Below are 21,737 nucleotides of genomic sequence, written 5' to 3' on the forward strand. Positions count from 1 at the left end.
AGAATGAAACTCATATCCTGTGTGGAGTGGACAATGCTACATTCCTCAGCCTATACTGGGTTAATTAAACCTTGACCCAGGTTCTTCGGCTCTACCTGGCTATCACGAATGTGGTTTGCTTTCTTATTTATCAGCTAACTACACTCACCGGCCACTTTATTGGGTACACCTTTCCAGCTTGGTAACGCACATTTCTAATCAGCCAATCACAAGGCTGAAACTCAATGCACGTAGGTACTGTATGTAGACATGGTCAAGGCGATCTGCTGCAGTTCAAACCGAGCATCAGAATGGGGAAGAAAGATGATTTAACTTCTTAAGGCCCAAGGTGTTTTTTACATGATTTTTTTATTTCTCTTTGCTATTTGGGCTTATTAGAACCTAATTAGAATAAAAACCTAAGTATCATCTTTTGATACGATGTACTTTTAGAGAAAAAATTATGTCCATATATGTGGACTCGTGGTCCGAATTGACATAAAACACTTTTTCCTGACTGTTTTTAAATGCATATATAACACAGATTTTTTTTTAACATGCTTTGACTATAAGAGAGTAAAAATATTTTTTTTCTCCATTTTGGACAGTTAAAATTGTGTTTGGGACATTTCATATGCTGCAAAACAGTTGCAGGATGACACTGTATGTCTGTTACAAAATATAAAACATTCAAAGTATTTTAAATAGCCACTTAAGAGCTAAAGTGTGCTGTCCACGTATGTCGACATTCAAGCCTAGAAGGTAATTGACTGAACGTGGCATGGTTGTTTGTGACAGGCTGGTCTGAGTATTTCAGAAACTGCTGATCTACTGGGATTTTCAGGCACAACCATCTCTAGGATTTACAGAGAATTGTTTGAAGAAGAGAAAAAAATCCACTGAGTGGTAGTTCTGCGGGCGCAAATGCCTTATTGATACCAGAGGTCAGAGGAGAATGGCCAGACTGGTTACAGCTAATAGAAAAGCAACAGTAACTCGTATGTAGAACAGCATCTGAAAGCACAACACGTCGAAGCCTGTGGCATATGGGCTACAGCAGCAGAAGACCACACCAGGTGCCACTCCTGTCAGCTAAGAGCAGGAAACTGAGGCTACAATTGGCACAGGCGCACCAACATTGGACAATAGAAGATTAAAAAAACATTGCCTGGTCTGATGAGTCTCAATTTCTGCTGCGACATTCTGATGGTAGAATGGTCAATTCTGATGGTCAGAATTTGGCATCAACAACATGAAAGCATGGATCAACAGTTCATCAACATCAACGGCACAGCCTACCTGAGTATTGTTGCTGACCATGTCCATCCCTTTATGACCACAGTGTGCCCATCTTCTGATGCCTACTTCCAGCAGGATAACGCGCGATGTCATAAAGCTCGAATCATCTCAGACTGGTTTCTTGAACATGACAATGAGTTCACTGTACTCAAAAGGCCTCCACAGTCACCAGACCTCAATCCAATAGAGCACCTTTGGGATGTGATGGAATGGGAGATTCGCATCATGGATGTGCAGCCAACAAATCTGCAGCAATTGTGTGATGCTATCATGTCAATATGGAGCAAAATCTCTGAGGAATATTTCCAGTACCTAGTTGAATCTATGCCATGAAGGATTAAGGCAGTTCTGAAGGCAAAAGGGGGTTCAACCAGGTATTAGTATGGTGTACCTAATAAAGAGGCCAGTGAGTGTATATATAAATAAACTGTCTAAAAATGTAACAATAATAATAAAACAAGGCAAATATACAAAACCTCATAAGTTCAAAGATTTTAAACATGTCAACAAATGATTTTGGACTAAAGCAAGCACGGTAAAGAAAATGTGAAGACTCAGAATGAAAAGCAGAATCATGCCGCACAACACCTCAAGAAACAATGCCTTCCTCCACAGCAACAGGAAATGCCAGATTATATTGCAGATGAAAGCAGAGGGAGAAAATGTGCAGCTCTGGAAAAGAACTCACAACAATCAAACTCACCAGAAGCTTCTGGTTTACTTTACAACAATATGAGGCATAGACTGACGTTACAATAATAGAGAAACTCCTAAACTTGAAACATGTCACATTGGAAGGCTAAAAGACTTTGCAGACGGTGAGCGTGATATGTGAATGAAGAAGGAAGGCTGTATAACAAACACTAAAGACCGAAAGACTCCTAGCTGGTTTCTAAGCCATGCCGTCACACTTGCTTAACCTTGCAGTAGGGCCGCTGTGATGCTGCTTGCATATCAATGATGGAGAGAAATATCAGAGGCCAACCACTCTGCAGGAAAACTGTCCCAGCAGCGGGAACCACAACACCAGTCATTCTCCTACACACTGAATACAACTGCAGAACAGAGGAATGACACTGCTCTTTACATTATAGAAAATACAAAGAGAATGTTTATTTGAAAAGCACCAGGAACTTTATAGTAGAAGTAAGTGAAACAAAACATTTATTAAATGTGTTTGAATGCAGAATTCAGAATTATCTTTTGGCCACACCAGCAGTGGTCAGTGAGTTCAGATAATTTTATTCATCATAAAATGTTTATTACCTGCCTTAAAAGTGTCATTTGTTTTTCTTGTGCTATAGCAACATGGCATGTTGCCTGCAATGCTGCAAAAATGCCACCCCCACCCCCCCCATTTACTTATGCATTGAATCGTATTATGGAACCTTTATCTTTTTTTCCTTTTTTAACTTTTAACCGTCAAAATTTTGAAAAAGTGACTTTTATTAAAATTTTTATTAATTCACTCGATTGAATGGTCAATATCAGTGGTTATCAGCTGATAGATTTGGGCCAGTAGGGTTCTTCTGCGCCTATTTGTAGGCTCAGGAGGCTTTTATCATCCATCCACATGGTTAATCAGCTACACTAATAGAGAAGACTCCAGATCCAGATCTGTTTTTACATTACTGTGACGGTTGGGGTAGGGGTAGAACTTGATAAAATACAATTAATAGGAAATTAAATTAATTATATAAATAATTCTCATTAATTTCTGGCCGCAACTGTATGTGATCTATAGCTGATTAACCATGTGGATGGATGATAACAGCCTTCTGAGCCTACTAGTAGGAACAGATGGCCCCTACTGGCCCATATCTATCAGCTGATAACGCCCACTCAATCCAGTGATTACATTTGAATCGGCTGGTATATTATGGTACAAAAACCTTGTAATAAACTGTCAGTACATTTTCTGTTAATTTACAGACTTATTTCTCTATATTTTATTTCATATACAGTACATTATATTATTACAAACTACTAAAATGTCAATACATTTTTTTTATAATATTTTTTGGGTTTTTTTCACCTTTATAAGATAGGACAGTAGAGATTATTGACAGGAAAGCATGGGGAGCAGATAAAGGGGAAGGATCGGCATAGGGCCGTGAGGCGGAATCGAACTCTGGGCGCAGTGAGCACCAGAGTGCATGTGTCGACGGACTAACCACTACACCACTGGTGCCAACCAATACATCTTTTTATTAAACTGTAAAGTTGAATTTTCAACATTAAAAGTCGACAGAGCAGAGATCAAGGTATAACGCAATTCACAACTATAAATATACAGAAAACACACAAAATACAGAAACTGTTAATTACAGATATATATATTCCAAGGCATAACCAATTGAATGCTCATCATATTACCACATTCACCTGTTCAGATGAGACACTTCTCAGATCTCTGTTCTGGTTATGTCACATTGGAAAGCTAAAGGACTTTGCAGACTTTGAGTTCTGGTTCTGGCCTTCTGGACCACATGCACTTATTCTCTAACAGTCAATTCTTTTCAATTCAATTCGTGTTTATTTCTATAGCGCTTTTACAATGTAGATTGCGTCAAAACAGCTTAACATAGAAGTTCTAGTAAATTGAAAATGCTTCAGTCCAGTTTTCAGAGTTGAAGTTCAGTTTAGTTCAGTTCAGTTTGGTATAATGTAATTATCACCGCTGAAAACCCAAACACTGAAGAGCATATCCAATGATGCGCAGCTCCACAAGTGCCAAACCAAGCAAGCCAGTGGCGACACTAGCGAGAAACAAACTTCAACATGCATCTCACACTTTCATTTTCACATGAAAGCATCTCCTACTTTAGTGCTCAGGCGTTGCACCAACTAGTTGGCTATTCGACTAATCGACTTTAATGCTCTACCATGACGCTTTTTAATTGACGTTGACTAGACACGCTACGCAGATCACATGTTTTTTTGACCTGAACTACATGGCAGCTTTACACACTAAGGTGTTTCACTGAATAAATCTGCTCTCGGATTCATTCATTCATTCATTCATTTTCTTTTTGGTTTAGCCCTTTATTAATCAGGGGTCACCACAGCGCTTCCAGCTGCAACCCATCGCTGCGCAACCACGCCGCCTGCCCTCTGATTGTTTAAAGTAATTTGTAAAATGATATTTCTTATGTCAGAATCAAAGACATGAACTTTGAGTGAACTTTAAATAGCCATATGCTAGCCAATCACATTTACGCAACCCTGGAAAAGTAATGTTATTGGTATAAGCCTTTGTCTTTCGAGCGTTATGTTATGAATAACTTCACATGAATCTGTGCTGAGGACATATGCATTATTTCTGCACTAAAATATCTGTTATTGTTACATTCTTACTAGAAAGTGCAGTGATCAATGTGTTGACTGCATTTACTTAGCAGTAAAATTAGCCCGGATGCTAATGTTGCATTATTAACGAAATGAAAGTGTTGACAATGCATTTGTTTTGCACTAAAATCAGTCATCTGTAATGTTGCAATGTTTTTGCAACGTGTTATGAGCTGAAAAACACCATGTGTATACATTTCCTACAAATAAATTGCAAGTTGTGGCATGTTGCAAAACATTTGTATCTTGTGTTTTATTGATGACGTCACCAGCGACTAGTCGACATCGACTCAACATAAAAGTCGACTTCCAAAAATCTAAAGTTGTTTAACCCCTAGTGCTAGTAGCCATGTTTCTGAGCATGGACATGGAAGATGCACAGAGCCAATTAAACTGTAATTAAATGAATGAGGGAAAAGCAAAATGCATATACATATATAAGAGAATATATAAGGTGATAAGATAATGTCTGAGCATTGCAATGTCAATTATGACATTTAATTATAAATATCATAAAGTTATCAAGTAAATATAGGCTATCTAGTTCAGTGTTTCCCAACCCTGTTCCTGAAGCCACACCAACAGTACAGATTTTCAACCTCTTCCTAATTAAAGACACCTGAATCAACTCAACAGAACATTAGAAGAGATTCCAAAACCTTAAATAATGGGTCAGATAAGGGAGATCTAAAATATGTACTGTTGATGTGCCTCCGGGAACAGGGTAGGGAAACACCAATCTAGATGATGTTTAATTTTATTTTAAATTGCCTAGTAATAACACTACTTTTGCCTTAGGATTTTTGATGAATTCATATGGTAAAGCAAGATGGCTGTATATATTTTAATGAAGCACATTTATTTCAGAAATGCATGGTAACCCAAATTTATTTAATTTAGCCCTATGAATACAATAAAATAATGTGTAAAAGTAACTAGGGCAGCACGATTCTGGGTAAAATGTGAATCACAATTTTTTTTGCTTAAAATCAAGATCATGATTCTTTCTCACAGTTTTTTAGATGTAAAATAAAGGTTAATATGAGTACTGAAATATAGAGCTTCAAAGTTTTTGCAATCCATATAGCAAACAGTATGTGTGCAACACTTGTTTTTTTTTAAGTCTTAAAATGTATTCAATAAGTTGTTATTTATTAAGAATATGTCAATAACTCAATTCTGACAAAAATGTCAGATAGAACCTTGTAATTCTAAAGTGACGAAATGGTAAAACAACAATAATAATATTAGGCCTATGTGTAGGTCTAATGTTGCTTAAAATGCCAAATTTTGTACAGTCATTATGGTGGACTTGAACAGACTTTCAATATGTCCTGTTTGTTAATTCACAGTAAAATAATGACATCAGAATACAACTATTCATAATTATAAAATTGAATTATTATGTTTGAGACATGTGCTTGTCATTTGTCATTAACATTATTAGATCATTTGTTTTCACAGGTAAATGAGACATTTGTCATTATCAGATTTCTTCTTGCATTATACTCAACATTATATAAGCTAGAGTAGCAATACTGACATTGTAAAACATTTATTTTCACGCTCAACACTATGTGTTAGCTATGAAAGAAAAAACATATCAAATGCTTGTCGTAATCATAACAGTAAAATGCGTTATGATCATTTAAATGATGTGCGGCCAGTTTCATTTTCACTTCCTAGTGCGGCTCATGGCTGCCGTCACTGTGATAAAACACACACACATGCAAATCATTCTTTCAAACGATCACTCTGTGCAACAAACTGATTGTCGTTATTTACAACTTTATTACTTGTTATTCACAGCCTATGCAGTTTCTGTTCACTAAAGTAGCCGTCATTGGCATGCTGCGCGCACGTTCTCGGTAGCTCGTGGTCAGCTCACGTGTGATTTTGCGGCTGCAAATACATCATTACATAAAGACAGAAATGACATTTCTGGGTGAATTATACCTTATAAATACAGTATGTGACACTTTTAACACCAGTTGAAGGTGTTCATGTTCCTGAGAAGACTTCTGCGACTGCCTTTATGCTTCTCTCCTGACCTTGAAAATATAATTGGTTGAATCGTAGAAAAGCTGAATTAAGATCGTGTGTAGGGTCAAATCGAGATCGCGATCTTTTTTCGATTAATCGTGCAGCCCTAAAAGTAACTATATATTGGCTGATTAAGAAATGAAATGACAAACAGTAAAAAAAGAGATAAAATGCCAAAAAGAAACAGCATGTAAATGTATTTATGAAATTTAACAAACAAATTTTAACAAAAAGACATTCAGGCATGGATTTTTTATAATCAATTTATAATGCACATATAAAAAACACACCTGTGTATCAAATCTAGATTAATTCTGCCACAATAGCCAGCTAAAAAAGCTAAAAATGTATTTATGTTGAACCTAAACTTTTTTACATTTCAGCACCACATAACAAAGCAGGTTTTTTGACAGGAAAACAAACGCACTTCTCCGAAATTAAAGCATTACTGTGAAGCATTACAACTGTGTTACAAACCCTTGCTGAAGGACTGCTTGACAAAACAAAAGAATTTTCTGCTTACAAGGGAAATTCATTATTTTACCTCCATCAGTATACAGCACTGGCACATACAGGAGGCTGAAACTGCATATTTGCAATCTAAACAACTATATCCTCATCAAAAAAGTCTCAAAAGTACATTATGTGGTCCAACAGTAGCAGTATTTGTTAAACTCTAATAAGTTTTGTGCTCTAATAATTTAAACTCTAATAAGTTTAGTGTTCCGCTTCGCACTTGTTGAATCCAGAGTGATACACATGGGTGAAGATGATGAAACAGTGCTGATACTAGTAGAATATTGCACGGCTATCAGCCAATCAGATTTAAGAGCCAGACAGAACTGTTGCATACACATATATTTACACGCACTGTGCAAAAATTCTCATTGCATATGTGCATTCGACAAAGTATATTCTATTTTTTCATCTTAGTCACTTGGTGTGATACAAATTCCACATGTGTTCACACATGGAGTTCTGGCCAAGAAAAGAACCCTCAGGCAGGCAACCTAGATAAACATCCCATGCTAAATTTTCCACTGAGTTAAAAGCTGTTGGAAGACACATTGTGATATTTTTTTCTTAAGTAGACAGTTTGTATGCCTTTGATTTTAATGTATCAGATCACTTACATGTATCAGATTTAAGCCATGTATTATGTTGCTGTTCCTAACACAGTTACAGGCTATGGCTGACCTTCTGTTTACTTGCCAAAGGCAATTTTTTGCTCACTTTTGTTTTTGTCATTTCATGAGGCTTTATATGTAACGTCTTAAAATACAACGTTATAAAGAATGGTTAAACTACGCAAGTCTAACTTCATTGACTGTTTTATTTAAATTGGTATGTTCATCTCCATGACACTGATAAAGGAATGTCACACCAAGACACAACAGCAAACTATTGACTACAGGGTAAGCATATCAATGTTTTAAAAGCAAGTTTGAGGTTAAGAGGTTGCTTTTTATTGTATATTAAAACAACCGTGTAACTTGTATTACTATTACCGGTAATTAATAAATTATTATCAAGAGTCATTAAAAAAATCTGTTTATCACACCATAAGACTATTAAAGTTAGCAGGGGGTTGGGGGATCTATTGTTAAAACACCAAAACTATTTCCTCTACACAATGCTTTACTAAGGATCAAACCATGATGATACAAGTATTTAACCTGTATAAGATCGTCAACTAGCCTACTGTTAAAATGATTTAGCATCTTTATTAACTTACTAAGCTTAAAACATCTGCCACAGCACCTTACTAAAACAACAACACAACCAAGCTCGCGATCATATAAAATGTCTAAAACTAGGTGGAAAAACAGCCAACAGACATTCAGATGGACAGCTGGAAAGGTCATAATTTAATAAACACAATGTTACAATGGGAAACGCGGTATCTGAGTTAGTGTACATGTCGTTAAAAATAAATAGCCTAAATAAATAAATAAAAACAACAATAATAATAATAAAGCAACATAAAATAAAATTAGCCTTTGACTGCTGTAAGACGAAGGGAACAATGTTATTCTCACTAACCATCCAAGCCACTAAATTACACGATACCCTGAGTTACAGTCTAGAAATATTTTGTGATAACGCAGAAATCACCTAACTTGTGTGGCGAGGCATAGCTGGTACAGCAGCCCAGTACAGGCAGCTGCTGTGTCTTACGTCTCCTCTTTTCAAATGCGTGTGCGCGGCTGCAGATGCGATCTCCTCCATCTACTGATCAATAACTTACTTTTCTCGGGCTTGACTGTCCGATGGCACGCTGCTCTTGCCTTTGGCGTACATGCTGGCACAGACGCGACTGTCCCGCACCTGTCAACCCATCACAACCTCCGGCGAAACAATCTCGTCACCATAGCGACTCAAACAGCTCCTCACCATTGGACGGACCGCGGTGAAAACAGTACTCTCTCTCTCTCCGGTCTCTGACTGAGCAAAGAAACCTGTGTGACCACGCCCACTCAACACCTTTTAATACAAGTATGTATCTGCAGCCACGCCCTCTACAACCCAGTGAATTCAGAAGAATGGCGCGCAGCCCTGCTCAGAACACAATACAGGAGTTGAAAATTTGGTTTTATTCGGTTTTAATGGAAATTGAAATGGTCATATGGACCTCTAATATGTGGCATGCTAAAACCATGACAAAACTGATTAAAGACCATTAAAATGAACGGTTTGTGGGTTCTGATGTTAACAATTGTATGGTTTGTAATGGGTTTTAATGACATGTGTAGTGTAAACTGTTACCATTTCTGTTATGGTAGCATATATCAATGGTTTCAGCAGGGGTGAACAAGATACAATATACCATTTCACCCTCAAAACACTTAAGTGCCTTAAATGCTTTTAAGTTTCTGATGCCAAATGGCCTTTGCCTATTTCACCAAGAAGGTAAAAGGTAAATTTGGCCCTGGAGGGAACCTATAATGTTTGCTGGACAGTGGTCCCCCTCCTCGCAGGATTGGATCTGGTTTAAATGCATCATGCTGCCATCTAGTGGACAATGTCAATTCCAAAAATAAAAAAAATATTTATAATAATTTTCTAAAATTGCTGATCATTTATTCCCTTGTCAACCAAGATGCTAATTTCTTTCTCTTTTCAGCTAAAAATAAATTAAACGGGGTTTTCTTCATATAGTGGACTTTATCAGTGGTTTGAACAAGGAATAACAAATAAGAGTAAATTACAAACTATTGTGCTACACACCAGTATATTTATGACAAAGCATTCATAGTAAAATAATAAAATAAAAAACATCAGTTTGCAATATCAAGCTTAACAAGCTCATTTGTACGGTTAAAGAAAAATCAAGACGTGAATGAGACTGGAAGTTTTGGAAGTTAACAAACCAGAAACAAAACGGAAAAACAAAACAAACAAAAAAATAATAGAAACAGAAAAAAATATCATACAATATGTATAAAGTATGTCAGAGTGTACAAAAAAGAAGAATGAATATTAAAAAAACATCATGAAAAAGTCTTCTTTGCTTCCTTTTTAAACAATGTTCTCCAAACTGTTTCAGTTATTGGCTCTTTAAGTAATTTAATTAAACATTTTCTTGGATCTTTTTTTATGAATGTGAAATTTATCTAAAATAGAAATAAATGTACAAGCAATGCAAAATGAGTGCATAGCCTACATTAAAATAACACATATATTAAAATATATATTTTTTTTCTTTCTAGTACACAATGACCATACTAAACAGTTGGATGATGGACTTTTTTATTGAACAATAATCATAGGAATAGCGAATATCCAGATTAAATTAAATCTCTTAAAAAAAAACTCGTTAACTGGATATATACAGCTTAGAATTTCAAAAAGAAACTTCTTTTACTTTTTTATTTAAGCAACATTTTTCAAAAGTACGGTAAGCAATTTTCCAATGTATAAATATGGCTAAACCGAATTTTAAGCTTAGGGTAGCCAAATCACCTAATATTTTTAAAATATTTATTGGTAACTTTCTTTAATAATATCCAGGTGTCTTTAAAAATCTACTGTTAACATATATTTTCTCTGAGGAATCACTTCTATATGCTCTATAGGTTAGGTATGGCAAAAACAAATACAGCGACATACTCCTTTGGAGTAACTGGAAAAAATTAACACTAATTTATCTAAAAATATTCGCTGTAAAACAAAGTTACCATTTAATTGTAGAAGTTGTCCAACTAACACAATATACTTTTCATTCCAACTTTTGAAGAAGAGATATTTGTTCTTATTATTCCAAACAACTCTACACATTTTATTACAAAGTCTGAGAAGCATCTCTTTTATAACATACAGCACATCTGGCCACGCCCCTTCGCTGTGCAGAGGGTTTATGACTTCATCCACCCAGATGTATTAATTTTGTTGTCCCCAAACTTTGTTTGCTGTAGGCTTGTCTAAGCTAACTCTGTAAATGCCAATGTCTCCCTTTGCTCTGAAATTTGAGTGTATTACATTCAGAGATGTTCTTTATGTTCACACAGTTAGTGCAAAATATGATATCATATTTGACCACCCCTTTAAATGGAGTGTATTGCTTTGTGTTGCTTACTGCAGATGAAGTTGGTGTATACTTGTCAGCATTTTTCAAATAAAGATTACATGGGTGCTGAACATTTTATGTCAAATTTATTGTTATAGTTTTTTGTGTCCTGAAGAAAGTAAATAAAACTGTGGCTGTTTTACTGTGGTTGTTTACAGTGGATAGTTGATTCACTAACCCATTCATATTATTCACACTCTATTGCTCAGTTCTCTGACATTTTTTTCTACATAGGTATTTCATTTATGAACATAAAACATTTATGTCTATTTAATATTCATATTAAATAAAATAGAATACCAATGTTTTACGTGACTCTTAATAATCAAACTAAATTCTTTTAAAAATGTATAAAAACACCAAGAAGACAGCCTTTTAATTCAGTATTATTAGATAATGAAAATATTTGTAACATTATTAATTAAAAGGTAATACTAATATCAAATTAAATCCACCCAGTAGGTGGCGGTAGGAGCTGAACAAAACATTAATAGATCAGTAAATAATAAATGAAACTGATTGGATTTATTGACGACAAACTGTCCAGGTGTATGTGAAGATTTAATAAAGAATTTTACTCATGCTGGAACATTTACAAATAACAGATAATATTAATTTATGTTCCGCAGCATCAAAGTAAAAATAAATCCATTGTTGTTTAAATAAAATAAAACTTAATTAAATAAACTTAATTGATGAGTGAAAATGTTGCAGACATATACTTTCCTTGATAAACAATTGCTTTTCTTAATAACTTAAAAAATCATTTTAAAACTCAGGGGAGCACTTCGGTACTGAAAGGAAAACGTTCATACGCATGCCCAATACTGTAATAGTCTTAAATCACAACCTGCAATGTTGATATTTTCAGTTGGAAATTTTACAGACGGTCAGTGTAGCCTACTATAACAACTACGCCACACCCACAGCTGGAAGTGCTTTACTGTCGGATTGTTTTCTATGCAGCGCCGCCCACATAGCATTCCATTCCGCTCAGATAGACGTCAAAAACTGATAAACTGGCATCAGGAGGCACGATGTCGCTCACTGTGAAAAACATTTCTGTTATTTACAATCCTATCAATCAGAACAATACTTTCACCAGCGGGGATTTTATATCGGGAAAAGTCATTCTGGATGTGGTGAAAGACACTCAAATGCAGTCGCTGAGTGTGAAAATTAAAGGGAAAGCAAATGTTTACTGGTCAGAGCGAAACGGTAAAACCACTGTTTCTTATTCGGATAAAGAGAAGTTTTATTCGGTGGAGAGGTTTTTCGTTCAGACCGACACAAAACATGGTAGGTGTCTGTTCTACTGTTTTAGTTTTTGCAACATTTGAAGCCAAGTCGATTTGAGTAACCAGCTTATCCTGTGCTTGTAACTTGATCTTTTTAGCCAATGACCATGAAATGCTGAAAGACCCATCCGGACAGCCCTGTAAGTCTTTTTTTTTTTTTTTTCAAAATGGATATATTGCAGATAATTAATTCAAAAATAACTTTGACAAAAAATATGCTGATTTTATTTTTACTTTGACTTGTTAGACTCTTCGGTCGTGGCACCAGGCCATCATGTTTACCCTTTCACCTTTCAGTTGCCCTTACAGTAAGTCTTTTAAGAAGACCAAATACGTAAATAGATTACAAAAAATTCTGTATTTGTATTCATGTTGTGTTCAGATTTGCAGAGGTTGAAATGAGTAAAAATAAATAAATTAAATAACTCAAATATTTAATAGTGTTAAGGTTCCTTCTTTGCACATTGAATCATTTAGGTAAACAAACATTCTTAACTAACTGTTCAAATTTATTTATACTATAGCTCATATTTATTATTTTATATTTCTAAGCTATATTTTTAATGAATTCTAACAAGTGCGACTTTGCTGTTCATTTACAGGCATTTTCCTGCCTCCTACAAAGGTTCAGTTGGTAAAGTTCTCTACACTTTGGAGACAAAACTATCCAGATCAATGCGAATGTCTAGCAAAGCTAAAGCAGAGTTTAACTATGCTCCCAGCCCTGTTACCAATCCTGAACTAATGGTAAGACTAAAGCTGCGTCCCAAATCGTATATTATGCACTATTCTACGTCATATTTGTAGTGTAAATTGTGTAAGAAGTAAGGTCACACTGAAAACTCTAAAAATAATAAGTGCACTTTAATTACCCGGCTGATGTGTGGAATGTTGGACACTTCACGCACTCAACGACCACAGCTTTGCTCAAGTAGCGGAAGGGGCGGAGCTATCGGGCGCACATGTTGTATAACTTCGTTTATTTATTTTGGATGGTGAAAGCAAAATTTTCTTACGAGTGTGATTATAGCGTCTCCCGATGGTGAATGCGGTTATACGCATGGCAAGTAATATTTGATAGTTTGGTCATTTATTTCACTGATTTGGCAACCGTCAAACGTCATCAGGGAAACGGTTTGAATTTCCGCTTAGTAAAAAACATTAGTGCTCCATTTGGGACGACACTACCTACATATACTATGCTGTTGAGTGTGTAAGTGCGTATGAGTGTATAGTGTGCCATTTAAGACGCAGCTTAAGACTAAATGGCATGTACTGTCTTTCTAATCTACAGTATACCATACATTCCCCTCTGTCATCTTGAGGATCAGTTGTCTAAGAAGTATTGTGTTTATACTTGTTTAGGCTCCTCAGTATGGATCCAAAGATAAACAAATGTATGTCTTCACCTCTGGGAGTGTCTCCATGAAAATAAGCACTGAGAAAATGGCATACTATCTTGGTAAAATTATATATTTTTGTTTGTTTTAGTTTATGTTTTTTGTCAATGGGTTTAACGCAGATATGGACACTTTTCACACAGCCATTCAAGCGCTTTTAATTTTTTAAATTTATTTTACCCTTTCTGTATATTTGAATTTTATATTTGAGATGAAACTGGTGTTTGAAAAGCTTGTAAAACTGTAGACATAACTTATTCAAGTTTGAGCTTCATGCTTACGCTGTCAGCACTCTTGTGTAGAAAAGATTAAGATGTTGAATGTGGCCTTTTCAGATAATGTGCTTCCACTGTTTAATAATCAGTGAGGAAGCTACACATTTCAGGCTTGAAATCAACCGCAAAGCCCCTTCCCACCACCAGCCCACACACAACATGCAGAACTGGTTTATACCTCTTGTTTTTACTTCTCAGTTTAAGTAATCCATCATAAACTTGTGGCAAATTTTATAAACATTATTTACAGAGATTAAATTAGATGAATACATATAGACACGGTTAGTTTGATTTCACCAATTAGGAAATGTTTCTGGTCCTGGAGAAACATCCCAGTCAGATTTAAGGGACACATTTAAGTTATGTCAAGTTTAGGCTTACAGTTAGGGTTATGTACTTCTATATCATTTTTAATCCCACTATTAATCCCCTCTGGTTTTGGGAATAATTTACAGTTGGGGTTAGGTTTAGGTGTAGGGAATAAGTGTGGATTATGTTTTCTCACAGGAATGATGTTCAATTAACACAGATGCTAATCAAGGATCACATCCACCACACGCAGTTCATAGAAAAGTGTTGGTTTTTATACCTTACTTTACATAATTCTAAATAGCTGAATGACAATTTTGTCAAAATGGCAGACAGAAACATTGTTTCCAGTGATATTTTATGTATTTGTTTTTTATAAGTAACGATCTAATGACCTAATTGTTGTTTCTTTCTGCAGGAGAGGGCTTGAAAGTTTTGGCTGAAGTTCAAAATAATTCCTCTCGTGCAGTCAAGCCTAAGTACTGCCTCTATGAAAAACACAGTTTTTTTGCCAGAGGAAAGAGAAAACTTCACACACATGACCTTCTTAAAGAGGTGGGGGAACCCATTGAGCCAAACTCAAAGAAAACCGTCACCACAGTGCTGTCCATTCCACCCAGCCTTACAGTCTCAATCCTAAACTGTAGGATCCTCAAGGTTGAGTACAGACTGAGGGTAAGTTACAGCATCTAAAGCAGAGGTGCACAAACTCTGTCATGGAGGGCTGGTGTCCTCCTGCAAAGTTTAATTCCAACTCCAATCAGATACACCTGGGCTAGCTAATCAAGCTCTTAAGCTACGGTCACACTGGGCTTTGTGTGTGCGAAATTCTGTCGTACGGCGCTGCGAATAGGGGCGGGATTAAACAAAATGATTAGACTTTAAAAAAAGCGAGCGATTGCTCCATGTTTTAAATTTCTGTCCAGAGAGGTCGTGTTTTGATCCTCGATTGGTCTCACGCAGTCAAGTGATGTGATTTCGCAAGTCAGAGTTCACCAAGCTTGAACTTTGCACGGCAGCAACATGCGAAACTTGACACATGACCTTGCGTTTCCGGTCTGACGCATTCGCGTGCGTATGACTGGAAGTCTATGGGAAGAAAAGTCAAGTGTGACCGCAGCTTTACTAGGCATTCTAGAAAAATCTATGCATGTGTGTTGAGGCAAGTTGGAGCTAAAATCTGCAGGACACCAGCCCTTCAGGAATGAGTTTGGACACCCCTGATCTAAAGCAAACGGTGCATTCTACTTTATGCAATGATGCACTGACCGATTTAAAATCTTACTTGAAGTGGTTTATTTTGTTTAAATTTGGTTAAAAATGTTGTCCTTTTTGAGAAGGTGCTGACGCCACTCCACTGTAATGTGTGGCATCAAAGTACCATCAAAGCCCTGACACCGGAGATATTTAACGATTGGCCAGGTCCTCCACATGACAAGGATCATGTGTGTTTCGGGTTTATTTGACAACTTCAGTCCCACTCAGTGTTAATTCCGTCAAAGAAAAAAAAAAAAAAAGGGGGGGGGGGGGGGATATTTGTTGACCGGTCCTCTCTAGTAACATGACTAAATACTATGAATGCATGCACTCTGATTCACTCATCTAATGAATGAACCACATTGTTTGCCTTTTTTTTTGACACTGCTCCTAATTCTCATATATGGTCTTTCAAAACAAAACAATGAACTTTTCATGCCATCTCCATCCCGTAAAGCGTGTGTATCAGGATATTACATACATTGTTTCTTTATTACTTTAAAATAATTTCTTTATTAGTTATGTGCATATTGTTGGTTCACTTTGGACCTTTTTCATAAAGATGCTTTACTGTATTTAGCTTCTTTACTGTTACAACCCCTGGGCAGTCTATGGGTGTAAGGATTCGGTTAAAACAAACACTCAATGAAAATTGTACTTAAAATAATCACCACAAACAATTAAAACCAAAACTATCTTACTAATATCAAATCTCGTCAAATCTTGTCTAATGAACACAACTATGAAAAAGAAGTCTTCAACGTCTAAAGATGTCTTACCTAAACTATACTAACTATACACCTAACCAAACATACAAGGGTTGGCACTCAGCCCCTTCCCTAGTGTATTTCCAGACAGTTGAAACTCCTAAGTGTTGCAATGTTAAAATGTATGTCACATGACCTACATGCTTACCAGTCTTTCTACCAAACATCTGTGGAGAAATAGGAAATGGAATGAATAGTTGTGCACTGGTAAAAACAGACAGCGACTACATTAAAATGGCAATCAATGGTTAAAGACTGACAATAAATATCTCAACAAAATGGACATATAAGCACTATTAAAATAAGCAATTGAAGAGCACAGAACAACAATCAAACTGAGCCATAAAATGTTGACAAACTTTTGGCAGACAAGGCCCATAAAGGAAGCTAGAGCGAGGCGATTGGCTGACACTGGAACCTTGTTTCAGCATAGGAACCAATCAGGGGTGTGTTTCCTAAACAACAACATAACCCGTGGCTGAACTATCATAGTACGATGCATTGTTTGGGTAAAGAACCATATAGTGATGAGTGTTTCCCAAAACCCATAGTTTCTCTGTTACAGGTCCATCGTTTGAACCACGTTAGTTATAACGTAAAACGCCCATAATGATGCTCTAAACAGGGTGGAGTAACAACTTCTTTAGAGAAGAACCCCATCATTTCTTTGTGCAAATTATATTGTTTTACATGCAGTCACATTTAAAAAAAAAAAAAACATGCACTCGCTTTCCATATTAATTGAAATATATGTAAATGGCACTTATATGGCCTGTGTTTCTTTTACAAATTGAGGACATTACATATTCCATTCTAAAACATAAAATCACTTACAAAAGCTAAGACATTCTAATCTCATATATAAACCATATAAATAAATATGAGGCTATTTATTAAGAAATGAAATTTAATATTTATTTTTTATTAGGAAATGAAAAAAAAAATCATACTTATGTTGTGATATGACTTAATGATTTATTATTAAGTAGGATACTGTTTATTTATTTATTTATTTTTATTTTTGAAAGGTCTACTTTTACAATTTGACACATGCAAACCACTGCAGAAATGTTCTAACCAGCAGGCACATGTCATACACAGTACAGATACTTAATAAATAGCCTACTATAAATTAAAAGCATTAACGTATGCTATATATTTTTTTTTCACAAACTTTGGAGACGTAACATAAATTCCGCTTTTAAATAATAGATCACCTATAGCATTCGCCATGAGCCACACAGACAATGTTTTCAAAGTGCACTACGAAGGGAGCGCAATTGTAAACATGAAGATCGCTAAAACTGAACTGTAAAAATACTTTGAAAGCAAATTACACCTAAAAGAGATGACTTTAAGGCTTTTTTTAATCACTCCAATTTTAAATGTTAGAATGTTTTAAACGAATAGGGCATAAGGGGGATAACTGGGAATAGAACACAGCTAGGAATTACGTTTCTAACTACAGCTCCAGAGGTGTAGTTGCAAGCGTAAAAGTTTGCGACACGGTTTGCAAATGTTCATTGGATTGATGGACTTGGGGAACGGCAAATCAACAAACTGTGTTTGTAACGACGAAACTTGCAACCTTAGTTGGCTAACAATGATTTTCGGACCGGATTGGTTGAAGCAAGCTTTATTAAACCAAACAACCAGGGACAGAAGTACACAAAACAAGAGAATGAACTTGGGTGGTCGAAAGAAAAAACCGTAATGAGACTCATAATAAAAACATAACACATAACAATTACTTATTTGGATAATTATTTTCAAAGAATAACTCAAATATTAGACTATTAAATATTTAATATATAATATGATCATTATTGGTCATTGATCACACCATGTGGTCTGTCATGACTGCAGAAAATTACGAGAGCCCGAAGTGTCCAACTTGTCGGCTCTATTTCTACCTCCGCCACCCGACTGTACTCAGCTCATATCATTAACTGCAGTCTGCAGCCATAGTTCAAATCGAGCACACCTAAAAACAGTCGCTTGTTGTGATGATGTTAACTATGTAATCAATTTGCATTTAAAGCTGGATCTTGATGTGTTTATAGTCTTAAAACAAGGCTCAAATAGAGATGAGTTTCTGTTGTCATTGTCCAGTCTTAATAATTGGTTCATCATTTGTGTCTAGGTTTACCTGGATGTGAAATATGCTTCAGATCCAGAGATCAAATTCCCAATAGTGATTCTTCCTCCTCAGCCTGTATCAGGTGCAAATGGCGCTACAAATAGTGACTTTGGAATTTGGAATCAGCCACAGCCAGGCAGTGCACGTCCCAACCCGCCTCCTACAGCTCCATCAGCCCAACCAAAAAATATGGCTGGACCACCTGGTCAGTTTAGTGCACCTGGTAACTGTGGACCTCCTGTTGGTCAGTTTCCATCTCCTGGTTACCCTGGACCTCCTCCGGGTCAGGGTGGTCCACCTAGTTACCCTGGACCTCCTCTGGGTCAGTTTGGGGCTCCAGCTTTTCCTGGACCTCCAGGTCAGTTCACTCCCTCTTATTACAGTGGAGCTCGGGGCCAGTTTGGTCCTTCAGGTACACATCAGTCAAGCACATCAGCTCCACCTCCATATCAGGAATATAAGTTTTACCCACAGCTGCCAGATCAGCCAGAAAAATCTTGACAAAATGATTTTGAATCACTTTGTAGGCTTCTTTTGTTATTGTGTTGTTTTATAAAGCTTTAGTTTGGGGACCATTTTTCACTTTTAGTGAACCATTAACTATGACTGACTTATTTGCTGAACATCTGATTTGGTGCTTGTTTATAATTAGATTTTTATTAAATTGAGACATGAGGTAGAATTACAGGATCTCAAATGTAGTCATGCAGAATAAGGCATCAATAAAGTGCTAATAAACAGCCAATGTGCTAGTAATATGCATTCTGATAACAACTACAGTAAGAATTGGTCCCTGAATGGGAAAAAAAAGCATTAGTGTATCGTATCTAATATAACCTATACTATTTTTTTGTAAGTTAGTAGTTCACTCTTAATGATTAAATAAATAAACAGTATTATTTCTTTTTGTATGCTAAACCATCTGTGTGGTGCTACTCTGCATCCCATACTGTATGATAATACTGCTATATTTGTTTTGAAGTGAATGCAGTACTATTCTTTAGTAGTCTTCTTTGCCATATAAATTTTGCAGGGAAAGTATGCTAACCCTTACTGTAAAAGTTTGCGTAAGTTGTTTATGTGTGCTTTAAGGGATGGTTCAACCAAAAATGAAAAATATTTCATTATTTACTCTTTCTTCACTTATTCCAAACCTGTTTCACTTTATTTCTTTTGTTGAACACAAAAGAAGATATTTTCAAGAAAGCTGGAAATATTTAACCTAGTATTTTGAAACCATTTGAGGCTGAGTAAATTAAAGTTTTTTTGTTGAGCTATCCTTTTAACACAGAAACATGTTTTGTATTGAATTCTGTGACGCTATACTGCATGTTGAATGAATAATGTATTCCGTGTTCTCATTTAGAAGTAAAATGAAATCCGTTTTATTTTATGAATATTATAGGATCAGCCTTGTGAAAAAAGAGAAATTGAAGTATGAGTACATAAATACTCAAGCTTGTTAGATAAGTATACGCAGGTGTTGTTTTTTTATCAAAGTAGTATTTTTAATAGACTACTCTTTAAAGCTATACACATTATAATGTAACCTTAGGTTCTTTAGCAGTTAAAAACCTAAAAATCACCATCTTGAAAAAGACCATTGCTTTGCTTGCTTTTGATTGTTTTCGGGTTCCTTTGTGTGTGGATGAATGTGCTTTGTGAAACCAGTACAATCCATATAAATATATCTTTTATTTTTTATGCTCTTATAAAATGTAAACATTGAAAAAACTTTCAAATAAATATATCAAAAGTTTAACCAATATGTTTATTGTGTCTAATAACTTTCAACTTGTACTACTCCCACAGTACACACTCACCAGGATAGTTGTGGGTACGTGTTTATGAAATATGTTGATGTATTTAACTTTTTACTTGAAACTGTAGTTCTTGTCAATTCAGAAAATGCAAGTCAACACAATGAGTGACACTCGATTATTCATTGTACTTCTGAGAATTTCTGTGCAAGAAACTGAACATCATTTATACATTTTTTTATTTGTTAGTTTACACCTTTTATAACAGGTTACAGCATTCATTGTAAGCACGCAAGTATGAACAATACAACACACATTTTTCCTCTGTGTAAACAAACAGCATAAGCTAATGTGTAAGGTTGCGTCTGCATTTACAGCATCATGCAACAAGACACTCTTGCCCTAGACAGTTGTGAATACACTCAGGACTATTTGCCAAGGTGAAATAAATGCTCATTTTTTCACTCACGTCAATAGTATTTGGATGCAGACTTGCATATGCAAGCTGAGACATGCAGTCCCAGCCATGCAATGTCATAAACAATGCACTCAATGGAGCTAGTGACATCACTGTTAGAGTTAGGGGTGGGGTTAGGTGTGCACAACAAAATCATGGCAAATGATGTTTAACAGAGCGAGGAAATTTTCACAGTATGTCTGATAATATTTTTTTCTTCTGGAGACAGTCTTAATTGTTTTACTTCGGCTAGAATAAAAGCAATTTTTTAATAAAAAAAACAAAAACATTTTTAGCTTCTTTTAAGCTATGTTTTTTCCTGATAGTCTACAGAACAAACCATCGTTAAACAATAACTTGCATAATTTCCCTATCCTGCCTAGTTAACCTTATTAACCTAGTTAAGCCTTTAAATGTCACTTTAAGCTGTATAGAAGTGTCTTGAAAAATATCTAGTCAAAATAATATTTACTGTCATCATGGCAAAGAAAAAAAAATCAGTTATTAGAAATGAGTTATTAAAACTATTATGTTTAGAAATGTGTTGGAATAAAAAAAAAAAATCTTCTTTCCGTTAAACAGAAATTGCGGAAAAATAAATAAATAAATAAGGGGGCTAATAATTCTGACTTCAACTGTTGCTCAGCTTGCAGCTGCTTGGCATCCAGACCCCTCTCACGTACTTTCAAGCAATGTACTTCAGGGGTTTGCAACAGTGGAAAGGACTGCCATGTTCAGTTTCTTGATACGTTTCATTTTTGAAGACCTCAATGTATCATCAGTAGTAACAGGCATACATTTTTATATATTATATAAGTGGCGTCTCAAAGCACCTAAA

The 21,737-nt window shown here is 35.7% G+C and overlaps 2 protein-coding genes across 3 annotated transcripts in view; one reads left to right on the forward strand and one right to left on the reverse strand.

Annotated features, from left to right (window-relative positions):
- Window positions 1–9,096, reverse strand: part of ssbp2a (single stranded DNA binding protein 2a) — a 69,330-nt gene extending 60,234 nt beyond the window's left edge. For both annotated transcript variants that reach the window (XM_056458375.1, XM_056458374.1), the window contains exon 1: window positions 8,918–9,096. In XM_056458375.1, coding sequence (XP_056314350.1) covers window positions 8,918–8,970 — 53 coding nt within the window. In that variant the 5' untranslated portion in view covers window positions 8,971–9,096. The remainder of the gene's footprint in view (window positions 1–8,917) is intronic.
- Window positions 9,097–12,217: 3,121 nt separating this feature from the next.
- On the forward strand, window positions 12,218–20,444 carry zgc:110626 (uncharacterized protein LOC550588 homolog). Its single transcript, XM_056458376.1, has 7 exons — window positions 12,218–12,535; window positions 12,633–12,674; window positions 12,782–12,842; window positions 13,137–13,281; window positions 13,900–13,996; window positions 14,937–15,193; window positions 18,686–20,444. The coding sequence occupies exons 1-7, from the start codon at window positions 12,274–12,276 to the stop codon at window positions 19,181–19,183; spliced, it is 1,362 nt and encodes a 453-aa protein (XP_056314351.1). The 5' UTR covers window positions 12,218–12,273; the 3' UTR covers window positions 19,184–20,444.
- Window positions 20,445–21,737: the final 1,293 nt, after the last annotated feature.

The sequence above is a fragment of the Danio aesculapii genome, chromosome 5 (assembly GCF_903798145.1).
Source record: "Danio aesculapii chromosome 5, fDanAes4.1, whole genome shotgun sequence".
Lineage (NCBI taxonomy): Eukaryota > Metazoa > Chordata > Actinopteri > Cypriniformes > Danionidae > Danio > Danio aesculapii.

Coding starts and splice junctions, on each gene's coding strand:
- zgc:110626 (XM_056458376.1), top strand. CDS start 12,274: ATGTCGCTCACTGTGAAAAACATTTCTGTTATTTACAATCCTATCAAT. Junction 12,536..12,632: donor TCAGACCGACACAAAACATG/GTAGGTGTCTGT, acceptor TGATCTTTTTAG/CCAATGACCATGAAATGCTG. Junction 13,282..13,899: donor TTACCAATCCTGAACTAATG/GTAAGACTAAAG, acceptor ATACTTGTTTAG/GCTCCTCAGTATGGATCCAA.